Raw genomic sequence first — 13994 nt, forward strand, 5'->3', positions numbered from 1 at the left:
ATATGCTTTTCCAGATCCATAAATCCCATAAACACCTTATAGTCCTTCTCACATGCTTTCTCCACTATCTGTCTTACTGCAAATATTTGATCCACACATCCTCTGCCACTCCTAAAGCCACCCTGTTCGTCACTCACTAGGACTTCTGTTCTCTCTCATACTTTCTCTACAATAATTTTTCCGCATACCTTCCCTAACAAACTCAATAGATTTATGCCACAATAATTCTTGCACTCACTTCGTTCACCATTACTGTAGTCAGTAAAAATTTGTAGAAATCTAATTTCGGAAGTTATATGTTCTGAAGAAAAAACATACAGTATTATGGATGTTTTTTTCTTTCATGAATATTTAGGGATTTACAGTAGTAACATATTACACAATGCAGTCTCCCATGTTGCACTGAAGAGTTTTCCCCTTATGGGACCGTTCTCTGAGACATGCAAGATTAAGGATTAGCCTTTGTGCTATGGCCAGACATACTGCTGTGCATTAGTAATGATCCCCTTATACTGTACAATTTTTGGATGTCTGGTGGTCTAGTGAGTTGTGTTCCAACTGGATGTGGTCTATAAGGGTTTAATTTTAATTCTGCAAGGTGGCTGGGACATACTGCTCATGCAGCGCAAATAAGGCAGTTAATCACTCACCTTAAATGTGACTAGCCTAGCCCCAGGTTCCATGATCATGATGGGCAATACTGGATGAATGGTTATACTGCATTCACAGTGTAAATGAAAACTGGGTAATAACTGTAGGTGGAACTGAAATAAGGACTCCCTGAAATCAAAGGATATACTACAGTGAAAAGTATTCATCAATCATTACTAAACAACGGGCAACTTAAAAATGGGTAAAGTTAAACAACACATATCTAGCACTCAAGCCGACAGATCTCTCTGTCCTAGTCCCTTCTGTTGGAACACAAGGCCATCCACCAAAAAATCCAACTACAACATGCTACTCTTGGGGCACACAAGAGATTCTGTCTGAGTGGTGAGGCACTGGAAGTTCCTCCCAGATAATGTTCTTACTGTCCCTTCAATAAACACCTTCAAGAGACCTCTCTCTGGAATTCCTGACATACTTTACATGTATGCAGACTAGTCTTCTCCTCAAAATTACCCCCACCCACATTTTTCTTGTCTTAAATATAACACTTACACCTTCTCAGTGAACATCTTGGGATATCAGTAAAGCTGTTTTTTCTCCTAGCTGAGAATACAATCAATTTGCCATGCTATGAAAATTCTTTACCAGTAAAACTTTTTTTTTTTTTTTTTTTTTTTTTTTTGCATCTGGTTGGAGTACCTAATTTCTAGTACCTGGGCCTGGCCCCATGATGCATATGCTTGGCTCCAACATAAAGGTGGCTGTGGCCCTACCAGGTAAGAATATATCCACTAACAGGGGAGCAAACACTACTATCACAAGCTCATCTTGTCTGGTCATGTGATGTGTCTGTGGATGCTGACTGCTGCTTTTTGCGATTATCTTCATCTATGAGGTATTGTAGAAGATCGTTCAGGCCGGAAAATTCTGTTCTGCTCTGGGGTGGATCATTACGGGGTATCTTGGGTAGCATGTTACCTGCCTTCATGCGAAATTCATGCAGCTGAAACACAAACAAAATAGTTCAGTAAAAGCCTAGAATGGACTTCATTAAAAGATAACATCACCATGCTTTGCAATGAGTGGTTCAGTTTCAGACCATGTATTGTTTACTGTATACTAACTGTTATAGGCAGATTTGCATTCAGTGTAGTTCCTTGTTTTACACAATGAATTTGATTACTGCCTAGTATTTTGGATTTCATGAAACTACGTGAAGGAACACTGCATCAGGTCTTAAGGCTAAAAGCATCATATTTCCAAATTAACCCTCTCATGAAAGATTACGCAAATTGTGTCATGTCAGTGTTGGACTGAAGAGTGACCAATGATGCAATTTGCATCACTTCAGACAAAATATTCACCAAAAATTAAGTTTCAGCAGTAAGTGCATGAACCTTAAGTGGATTACATAATGTACATAAGGGTACACAATTTACATATATGTCAATTACAGGTTCAATAATAATATAAGAAAAAATACACAAATCACACAGTTTAGGTGATTATTTTACTCGAAAACTATCGGCCGTATCAAAATTCCGAAAACATCATGAGAAAGCTCATGAAATTCTGCATCTAGACATGTGCTTTGCTCTTGCACAATGCAAGCAAAATTTTGCACAAGGATGTTGGGAAGTTATTTGAAGCTATTTTTAATCCTGAACAAGTTTATTCTCACTGCGTTTCTACACTTTTACACAACAGTTTTGTGTGTTTTTATTAGCTACTCTTATATTATAAACACCTGCAAAGATGATGGTATACAACTTATACCATCATCTTTGCTGGTGTTTATACTTCTGGGGGCAAATTTGGTCATGGAAATGTTTTTCTTTGTGTGCAAGCAGAAGCAAACATAGCTGGGCTCTCCACTCCATTCGTGTCCAAGAAACTTATTGAATACTTACAGTTCCTGAGAGGGTTAAATTATATCATTATCAGACATTAATCCTGTTACTGTGACTGCTTTTCTTAATGCAGTACTATATCTGTATTGCTTCTTCAATAACAATAAAAGAATTAGCTACTCTTAGTCACCATATGAAACTCAAGTTATTAAACACACTTACATTCTGCACACCCATGAGCTTCCAGACCACAAAGCAAAAGACAGAAAATCCTGAGATAGCATAGAGTGTGCCCCAGCCTAGAGCTCTAATGGCCAGGGCTCCCCCAGCCTCGTGCAGTTCTCGCGTCCCCATGATGCCTTTATTAAACATGTTAGGGTCCTTCTTCTTTGTCATTCCTAAGGTTGTGCCAAACCCTCCCAACAATGATATTCCAGCCACACCAGTCAGGAATGCTCCTGCTGAGGGAAGAGCAGAGTGATGTTAATAATTTTACGGTCTGTTAAACTAGGATGGCTGGGGGGGGGGGGAGTTTTAACTTTATTTCAACATTCTTTTTCTCAGCATTTAAAGGAAAATTTGTGAAAGCTACTTAAAAAAACGAAAGAAAAAAAAAGGCTGTCTAACAATGAAAAGATTAGGTCCACTGTCTAACACTGACATGCGTCACACCTAACCACTGTATTCTCTGGTTTTCAAAGAAATTCAGTTTCTGCATCAGAAACTGAGCAAATTACTGATTCTCAACAGGTTTATTTCTATAAGGCAGCTATAATGTAAGCTACAAATATTAAGTACCGGTAAAGCTTTTCCACAAAATGAACTCTAATGAAAAAAAATGGCATGCTGAAATGTATCAAACTACATTTAACCTTTTTTTTTAAGGCATTTCACATACATTAGCAACTATTCTTTCCCAGCAAATAACAGTACTCATTCTTGTGGCACATAAGAACAGTCTTTATAAGGTAAATCTCAGTTTTCACCTAGTATCTTCAACACAAACCTAACGGGTATGTGGCCAAGGCACGTATCTGGCTCGGGGAAGATGGATGCCCCTGTTCTGCATAGTCTGAGGTTAGGTGCAACATCTGTCTGCTCATTAAAAAATGTAGTAGGGGTGGTTATGTTTGTTCTAAGAGATATTTTACTACCATGGATGTGACATGGTGCCAAGGTCAGATGGCTGGCATTGCCAACACTCTGAAGTGGAAAGCTCAACTACATTTCCTAAGTAAAGTAGTCTGAGACTACCGTACTATTCATATCTCCTACATACAGCTCATCCTTTTGAGGGCTATGCAGTCTCCTTTTCCCTACACCTTGCCATGAGGAATGACCCTACTCCAACCCTGGCAAGGCACTGTCTGCCACAGGAAGATGGCTTCTTGCTTATGGTCAATGGGTCTGGTCAGCAAGACAGATTGGAGTTGGGCCTACAGCAAAATATATATATACTGTATATATATATATATATATATATATATATATATATATATATGCATATACACACACACGAGTATATATAGAATATATTTATGAATCGGCAGAGAGGCGGCCTGCAGTCCTAATGGACCCAGGATTGAATCCCAGCTGGGGCAGGTAACAGTTTAAGGATTTGAATTTCCTAAAAGCAGACTTGACTGATCTACCAGACAACCCGCCGACATGTCGTAAACATCATCATCATCATCATCATCATCATCATCATTGCCAGATGCCATGTATCCCAGACGGGGTAGCCAATGGCTTAGAGTTAATTGTTTTACAGGGAGGGGCACTAATCCTCCACCAACCCCACTTGACACGTAGGGATGCCAACAGCATCTGGTGTTCCCAGGCGGTCACCCATCCAAGTACTAACCAGACCCCAGCTAATAACAATACGCGAGTCCTGCATGAGACAGCCCTAGCATGTATTCAATATGGATGGTGGGTGTTAGCGTCGAAGTGGCGACGTGTGGAGATGTAGGAGGACTACTGGGTTTTGGGATAGGTCACTGACCCCGAGAAATAGGCCCTGAAGCCTTTGCCCAGAGTCAGGCACGTAAAAATATATACAGTATACACTCAACCTCCTGCTATTGCGCCTAATTGGTCACAGCAAATGCGCGTGATAGCTGAATATGCGATAGCTGAACTGAACAATCAATGGGAAAATTTCTAATTGGTTTTTCGGTGGCCCATTTTTCTAACCTTTAACCACTTTATGCCTGCGATTTCCTGCCGATCTCTTCTCCAACATAAAATAAGCATTATTATATTAATAATAACAGTATAATGAATAAATAAACAACATAAAAGGCCATCAAACTTTTATAAGGATTAAGGCTTGGGTGGTTTGATGGGTTCCGAGGCTTGGGAGTGGCTTAACTGCCACCAGATCTCTTTAGCTGTCTCCATGATTTCTTAGTGTCCACAGCTAAAGGGGGTATCACACGGTACATCGTATCAGGAACGGCCGAGGAAGATTTAAGCGGATCAAAACTTGCACGCTATCACACACGTTCCTCATACTGTTGCCAGAGCCCCATCTCAGTTGTAAACACGTGATTACTTTATCGACATCACAGTTTTCTCGGCATACGAAATATTGACTCTTTATGAGGGTTTCAAAACGATTGATATTTATTCTAAAATACAGTATTAATAAGTATGCAGTGTTAGGCTAAATTTCAATGCTGTAGTACGATATATTCTTTCGAGTCAAATAGGTTTTGTTCACACTGTTTTGCCCGTCGTATCCTTGGCAAGAATCCATTCAGATGCATTCCAAATGCCCGTGGTATCGTCGGCAATTTTACCACGTTACCATTCCGATTAACCATCGTATTTTCGGCAAACCTCGTATGAAGTGCCGTGTGAATAAGTTTCACTTAGCCTGTCTTCAAACTCGACGCGTGATAGCGGTCTTGGGATGCGTGATAGTATGTATGGTTGTGCATTTGATGTGTGCGTGATAGCAGATAAACGTGATAGCTGAACGCGCGATAGCAGGGGGTTGAGTGTACATATATACAGTAATCCCTCTAATATCCGAACGCCCAATATCCGAACATCCCCACTAACCGGACATAATCCTCCTGGGATCCAATATTCCCAAAATGGGCCAAAAACTGCAAAAAATTCGAAAAAAATCTGACTTTTTTCCCTCCCATAATTTGAAATTCCCGCCTGGCGCCAAACAGCTGTTACACCATGGTCCCTTCACCCCTTCCTTCCTCCCCCTCCCCCCTCCCCTGTCAGGTTGCCATTTGGTATTTTTCATTACCAAGTGTGGGCCAATTTGGTAATGAAAAATTCGTTTGGTAATGCATTAGAATAATGCATTACCAAATGGATTTTTCACATGTATGAGGATACACAGGATGGAGATGGTGGATTGTTTGCTCTCTCTGATTAATCTGCTACCCTACATAGTGTGAAAATAATCAACATGGTGTTAGTTATAAGGAGAGTGATTACATGTATTTCCACTTGTATATATAATTAGTGAAGAATATATGCTAGCTTTACGAATTTGGTAATGAAAAGTTATATTTGACAATGAAAGTTGAGGAGATTGGTAATGTGGCTGTTGCGATCTGGCAACTCTGTTACCCCACCAACATCAACAGTCACAGCTTAACTCCGATGGAGAGCAGATACTCATAACAGTGCAAGCCACAGGTGCTTGTTTTTTGTGAATAAACAGTGAATAAACTGCAATACCTTGCCACTAGAACACACAGGAATTTACAGTGTTGTGCAGTGTTAAGAAATTAGAATTTAGAGTGCAGAGGATTAACTGTGGACTGCAAACTGGCGGTTCAAACCAGTCCAAGACCAAGGGACTTGTAAGTACCCAGAATGTTTAATATTGTATAAACTCACCTCTAAAACCTCATTTTATGGTTCTTTTGCATTTATTTCAGTCTTTTATGTCCCTTATTGGTGTGATTTGGGTCTTAAATAGGTGCTATGCATGTCCAGAGGGAGTTGTATAGGTGTTTTTCAGAGTTAGGGTCCGTAAGTACTAGTCCATAAGCTGGGGCCCAATATCCGGACAGGACCACTATCCGGACCTGCCTATGGCTCTATTGATCCGGATATTGGAGGGGTTACTGTATATATATATATATATATATATATATATATATACTGTATACTGTATTTATGTATATATATATATACAGTATATATATATATATATATACAGTAATCACTCTAATATCCGGACGCCCAATAACCGAACATCCCCACTACCCGGACCTTATCGTCCTGGGATCAAACATTCCCAAAATGGTCCGAAAATCCAAAAAAATAAAAAAAAAAAAATCGATTTTTTGCCGTCCGTAATTTGAACTTGCCGCGCGCGCCGCGTGAGAGCATTGTTTTGGTTCGTCATTCCTCCGACGTCCGATAGAGCGCCGCTGCATCCTCCCCACTTCCCGCCTGTCTCTCACCGCGACAAGACCTACGCTGTTCGCCATGGCTGCCCACGTGCTCGCTTTTGTGGTGGTGCCGTACTTGCTGCAAGGCCTCCTGCTGCTCTCTGCCCTACTCTTAGTGTGTGTGATGATGCCCCCGCCTCCTGAGAAAAGGAAGAGAGTGGTGTTGACTCTGGAGAAGAAACGGGAGATATTGGAGAAGGTTGATGCGGGTTGGTCTTCCTCACGCATTCTCCGCGAGTTCAACCTGGCCCGGTCGACTTTGTTCGATATCAAGCGTTCCCGAGACAAGCTCATGCAGTACACGGCTGACTTCTCGTCGAGAAGCAAACGCAACATGGAGAGGAAGGTTATGTTTACCCCCAAGTATGCAGAGATCGACTGCTCCACGTTGATTTGGTATCGACAGCAACGTGCAGCTGGTGTGATGGTACGTGGAACGGAGCTGAAGGCTGCTGCTGAGAAGTTTGCAAGGCTTCACGACGCCCTTGACTTCAAGGCATCCGAGGGTTGGCTCTTCGCGTTCAAGTTACGACATGGCCTTACTAACCGTAAAGCACATGGCGAAGCATTGGACGCTAACGAGGATGGAGTGGACGAGTTTCGGCACAAGGTGAAAGGCTTGATCGACAGGGAGGGCCTCACTCTCGGTCAAGTCTATAACGCTGACGAAACTGGCCTATTCTATCGCTCGGTGCCAACGAACACTCTAGCCGATGAGACGGAGAAGCGTGTACCTGGCCGCAAGCTTTCTAAGGAACGGATATCTGCTTTGTGTTGTGCCAATGCTAACGGCATGCACCGGCTTAAGCCCGTTATTGTTGGCCGTGCAAAGCAGCCTCAGTGCCTTCGTGGGGTGATGGATGTCCTTCCTGTCGTATGGTACCATTCTTTGAAAGCATGGTTCACAGCTGTGATTTTCAAAGACTGGTTTCACCATCACTTCGTCAAGGAGGTCATCCATTACCAGACGAAGACACTGGGAATTCCTCGCGACCAGGTAAAGGCTCTCCTTCTCCTTGACAATGCACCTGCCCACCCGTGCGACAAGGACTTGGTTGCTGAAAATGGCCGTATTAGGTGCATGTTTCTGCCACCTAATACGACTGATCTCATTCAACCAATGGACCAAGGAGTGATCGTGGCAAAAAAGCGCCTGTACCGTCGGAAGTTCCTGGACGAGGTGATGGTTGTCCTCGAGGACGAGGACGAGCGCAGGGAAGGACGAGGACGAGCGCAGGGAAGGACGTGACACTCGAGGCAAGCGGACTTTGGAAAACCTTCGCCGCTACAACATCAAGTCTGCGCTGTACAACTGGGCTAGTGCATGGAAGGAAGTCCCAGTGAAAACTCTTGAAAATGGTTGGTCTCGTCTGCTTCTCGGAACAGATATGGAGTACGATTTCCTAGGGTTTGACGTGGATGACTTCCATGCACGGCTACGTACGCACGGCGACGATGTTGATGTGGACGATGTTCGTGAGTGGTTGGACGACGACGAGGGCGATCCTGGGTATCAGACGTTGTCTGATATCGAGATCGCGTCTTCGGTTGCTGGTGTCAGTCCCGAACTTGAAGATTCCGACAACGAAGGCGATGATGATGCGGACTCCGCTCAGCAGGACACTACTCCAGCCATCCCCAAGCTGAGCGCACTCCGGGAACATCTAGAGTTCGTCCTAGACTACCTGGAACACCCGGACTGCGACAGGGAGATGGGGCCCTTGGGACTCGTGGAGGAAGTGCGTGCTTTCCGGCAGCGCATCATCAATCGCCAGAATCGTCAGTCCTTGCGTCAGTCAACGATTGACAGTTTTTTCAGGCCCGTGACCCCCGCTGTGCCAAGCCCTGGTTCCACTCCGTTGCCTCCCCAAGACAGGCCCTCATGCTCCAAGCCACAGCCCAGCACATCAGCTACAGTGGAGTCACCGCTCGACGTGAGTTTGCGGCTATCTTCAGAGTCTTCTGTAGTCGGTACGCCATCACCACGACCCACCGATGCACCCCTTGGTCGCCTGCCAGTGATACTCTCGGGCTCTGACAGTGAATAAACAGCAAGAACTTCTCCACTAGACCACACGGGAATTTTGAGTGTTGTGCAGTGAAAAAAACGGTGTGTTGTGTTAAGGTTTTCAAGTTGGGAGAAAAGACTCAGTAGAAAAGAAATTTAACATAACTAACCTTCTTTGTTTTGGCTTTGGAAAATTAAAAAAACGGGAAAAGTTAATGTGCAACACTTGAAGTAAAATGGAACATGATTTGGACTAAAGTGCACACTGTGAAAAGAACGGACTTCTGTGTGTTATTGACTAAGTTCAGTGCAAGACTTCAGGAAGAGTGTAGTGCAAGTGCTTCAGGAAATCGTTCTTACTGTCAGAGTCCGAGAGGAGGCGGTTATTCATCGAGGTGGCCAGGGACTTGCTGTAAGTAGCCAGAATGTTTCATGTTGTACTATTTTCCATACTATATTTACCAGAATGTTTCATATTGTACCTTTTTCCATATTATACTTACCAGAAAGTGTCATACTGTACTTCTTTCCATACTATACTTACCTCATGCATGTGCAGTAGGAATGTGTTTTTCAGAGTTAGGTTCGGTTCGGTTAGGTTAGGTTCGGTTAGAGTCCATAAGTACCAGAATGTTTATTAATGTATGAACATACTTCTAAACCCACATTTTATGTTTCTTTTGCATTTATTTCAGTCATTTATGTGCCTTATTGGTGTGATTTGGGTGTTAAATAGGTGCTATGCATGTCCGGAGGGAGTTGTATAGGTGTTTCTCTGAGTTAGGGTCCATGAGTACAAGTCCATAAGCTGGGGCCCAATATCCGGACGAAACCAATATCCGAACCTACCGATGGCTCTATTGATCCGGATATTGGAGGGGTTACTGTATATATATATATATATATATATATATATATATATATACAGTACATATATATATATATATATATATATATATATATATATATATATATACAATAGGCTTGCACAGTGCACGTCATCGCAGTGCGCGATTCGCCTTGTGCACGAGTGACCAAAAATCATAACCAAAAACCCTTCAATGCGCGAGTTTACTGCACAGAACGTGAGGCAGAGGCAAGGAGTGGCTCAAAAATGCCATTTTCTACTAGTGCGCGACCACCCCTCACACAGCACGTCACGTGTCATCAGGTTGATGCCTGATGCCAGGCAGAGTCAAGTTGTGCAGCCTAGTGTGATGGAAGGCAGGACTGAGCTGTGTATGTCAAACATAAGCAAGATCCTTGCTGCCGTGGATAAGCTCAAGGAAGAGGTGAAGGAACAGGAAGTGAGCAACCTAAGAACGGAGGAACTTCTGGTTGGTATCAATAAACTCTTCCATTTCTACACAGACAGGCACAGGGAAGAAATAAACAGTAGAAGACAGACGCTCATAGCAAGCTACACACAGTAGGCTCAAGTTGGTGAAACTGCGGAACCATCGACATTGTCTGCTCCTGTTCCTGTTGAGGATGAAGAGGATGCAATGTCAGAAGTGTCAGCATTGGACTTTGAAGGGTTTATGGCTGAAGTGAGTGACTTTGATGCTCCTGGGGAAGGTGATCAAGAGAAGTCTGTGGAGGGAAGTGTTGGTGCGGTGGGAGGTGCGGTGGAGAGTGCGGTGCTGTAGGTGTTGCCGTGCCTCAGAACCCCTGTTTTTTAAGGTCATCAGGCCTGTTATCTACTGTTGTTAAGGTGACTACCCATATTTTTGTTATTGTAGCTATAGCTTTAGTACAATGTCTGAAACATATGACCTTTATTATGTCTCTAAGGACCAAAAAATGTCCAGGTATGAGGGGGTACCGCCCATATGTAATTATTCCCATAAGATTATGTATTCCTAGTAAGCGAATTCCCAGTGCGCGAGCTCGTGCACCGCCCAATGTCTTGCGCACTGTGTGAGCCCACTGTGTATATATATATATATATATATATATATATATATATATATGTATACAGTAATCCCCATACTATCCAGACGCCCACTTTCCGGACATCCCTGCTTACTGGACATTGTGGGCCTGGACCTTCGGAACTCAAAAATGGCCAAAAAAAGACAGAAATCCCCTCAAAATCCGAATTTTTCCCCACCCGTAATTTGAAATTGCCGTGTGGTACCGAACAGCTGTTGCACCACGAACCCTCCCCCCTTCCTTCCTCCACCCTCCCCTGTCAGGGTTGCCATTTGGTATTTTTCATTACCAAATGTGGGCCAATTTGGTCATGAAAAATTCGTTTGGTAATGAATCAGAGTAATTCATTATCAAACGGATTTTTCACATGTATGAGGATACACAGGATGGAGATGGTGGATTGTTTGCTCCCTCTCTTAATCTGCTAACATACATAGCCTGAAAATAACCAACAAGCTGTTAATTATACGAAGAGTGATTACATATATTTCCACTTGTATATATAATCAGTGAAGAATAAATGCTAGCTTTATGAATTTGGTAAAGAAAAGTTAAATTTGGTAATGAAAACTGAGGAGTTTGGTAATGTGGCCATTGCAATCTGGCAACTCTGTTTCCCCCTCACACCAATCAGTTATTGCTTAACTTCGATTGCGAGTGGTAGCATATCATAATGGGAGCCACAAGTGCTCATTCTTTTGTGAATAAACAGTGAACAACCTGCAATACCTCGCCACTAGACCACACAGGAATTTACAATGTTGTGCAGTGTTAAGAAACTAGAATTTAGAATGCAAAGGATTAACTGTGTAGTGCAAATGGCGGCTGAAACTGGCCCGGTGCAATTAACAATGTGCATTGTTAAACAGTTACAACTCACAGTGCAAAGAATTGCCGTAAGTGCAGCACAACACTGGATTACTGTAAGTGCTTCAAAAGCATTTTCACCACTGCCAAAACCTTACAAAAGGCAGCCACAAACGTGCTGTAATTACCCTGGATGAGGTACAGTCACTTCTAATTCCTCATTCTTTGGTTCTTTTCGTTTATTTCAAGCTTTATGTCCATTACTGGTGTGAATAGGGTCTTAAATAGGTTTAAATATGTGCTATGCATGTCCGATAGGGAGTTATTTAGGTGGCTTTCAAAATTAGGCTGGGTTAGGGTCCATAAGTACCAGTCCAGGAGCCAGGGACTTGTTGTAAGTAGGGTAGGAGCGTTAGTATCCAATCAAAAAGTGCCATGTATTTATTTTGATCGTATACTTCAACTTGAACTAAGTGCAAAAGTAATTTCGTTTACCCCTCAAATCCTTCAACAGTCACTAAAGTTTATATTAAGAGCAATGCCAAATATCTGTGGAACATCATTTTGCATATACATATATATATGGTATGTGATTGGAGTTAATGGTAGTACCACCAAGTTCAATCACTTGACCGCTAACTCCAACCACATTCCATTAAAAATCTAAATGCCTAAATTTAAGCCCTCTCCCTCTAGGATATTATTTTCCAACATAAAACCTTCAAAAAATTGTATTTATCTCTTGCCCTTAGAGGCATAGTTACGAAATGAAGAGAAGCAAATTTTCTGGGGAAAAGAAACACATGATGAATGAGGATGCAAATAGTGTTTAATATACTTGCAATAATGATAATACAATATATAGCTGAGCTTAGCAGTTTTAACCTTGTTCCTCAGAATTAGTAGGCTAACCATGTTCCTGAAAATATGTTGAATTGCATATGTTCTTGGGAATAACTTAAATAAGTGTTCATATAAATAAGGAAACTAACCATGTTGCTAAGAATATGATAATCATGTTAGTTAGCCTACCAGTAACCAAATTCCTGAGAATAATTTGAACTATGGTAATCATGTTCTTGAGAATATATAAAGTAAATGTGTTCCTACGAATAACAAAACTAATCATGTTCCCAAGAAAAAGTAACCATGTTAGTTAGCCTGCATAGGCCTATGAAGCATAGTTTCTGGAAATTAAAATACAAGGTAAAACTACTTTCAAAGATCATTCTGGCATGAAACTTACTCCGCACTAGAGAAACATTATAGAGCTACAGGTATTACACTATTCCTAGACAACTCTTCCCAGCTGCTAGTACTCCATTTTCAACCTTAATCGTAGCAGTTCTACCCTGAATCACATCAGTTATACATTTATTTTGAATAACACAAACTTCATCTACCCTGAATCACATCAGTTATACATTTATTTTGAATAACACAAACTTCATCTACCCTGAATCACATCAGTTATACATTTATTTTGAATAACACAAACTTCATCTGGTTTCACTGGGAAAGAAAGGTCTTCAGAACTGCCCCAAACAAAGTGATCTTTCTTAGCTTCCGTTTCCTTAAGAAAGTGTAATTCAAGGCCCTCTTCTTCTACTCTCTCTACCCTACCAAGACAAGCTTTATGTGTAACAGTCTTTCTACCTCTGGAAGTAGAGTTAATGACAGGTAGCTTCACTATAACCCACGATCCTTGCTCAGGTTGCTGTTGAAGATCTATAAACTGCATTGCATTTTCAGTGGACATAGTTTCTACGCCAATTGGGTCATCATCACTGTCTTCCAGCGATACCATGCTGGCTTCTAGCGATTCATCACTGGAAGAATCTCCATTTTCCTTAGCTAGAGTGTTCATTGATGTTGAAGCAGTCAGAGGTTCAGACGTCTGAGCGGACTTGCCTTTCTTGGGAAGTTTGGAGTCCTTTTTGCATTTCTTGAGCTCTAAAGCTCGTTTTGCATTGCGTTCCTCTTCCAGCAACTGGATTGTGGCTGATGAAGAAAGAGCAAAGGTCTTGTCTCTCATGGTTTTTTTGTACTTAGGACCTTGTGTTTTACGTGGTGATGGGAACCACTTATAGTTTTTAAATGCAGGGCTGATAGTTGATCCTTGTTTGGGCCTGTTCTTCATGCTTGGTGATAGGAATGTCTCTTTTGATGGTATTATTGAAATTAACTTCAGCTTTTTTTTGTAAGAGAAACCTTTTTACTTTATCAGTCAGGGCCAAACCACATGTTGTTGCTCAGCAGTGCATAGAAGGTTGAATGTTATTATACATGGAGTCCACACATTCTGCTTCTTGGAGTCCTTGCTGGACTAGAGATGCTTGGGGAGAATCA

The 13994-nt window shown here is 41.9% G+C and overlaps 1 protein-coding gene across 1 annotated transcript in view; it reads right to left on the reverse strand.

The window, feature by feature from the left end:
- Positions 1 to 437: 437 nt before the first annotated feature.
- The window catches only part of LOC145393424 (transmembrane protein 242), a 44391-nt gene continuing 30834 nt past the window's right edge, over positions 438 to 13994 (reverse strand). The window contains exons 2-3 of the mRNA XM_080267520.1: positions 2685 to 2923; positions 438 to 1615 (exon numbers count right to left, since the gene is read on the reverse strand). Of these exons, the coding sequence (XP_080123646.1) occupies positions 1436 to 1615; positions 2685 to 2923 (419 nt within the window). The 3' untranslated portion in view covers positions 438 to 1435. The remainder of the gene's footprint in view (positions 1616 to 2684; positions 2924 to 13994) is intronic.

Source organism: Coenobita brevimanus, chromosome 24, assembly GCF_032717465.1.
Source record: "Coenobita brevimanus isolate Jiangsu-jjx chromosome 24, ASM3271746v2, whole genome shotgun sequence".
NCBI classification, from domain to species: domain Eukaryota; kingdom Metazoa; phylum Arthropoda; class Malacostraca; order Decapoda; family Coenobitidae; genus Coenobita; species Coenobita brevimanus.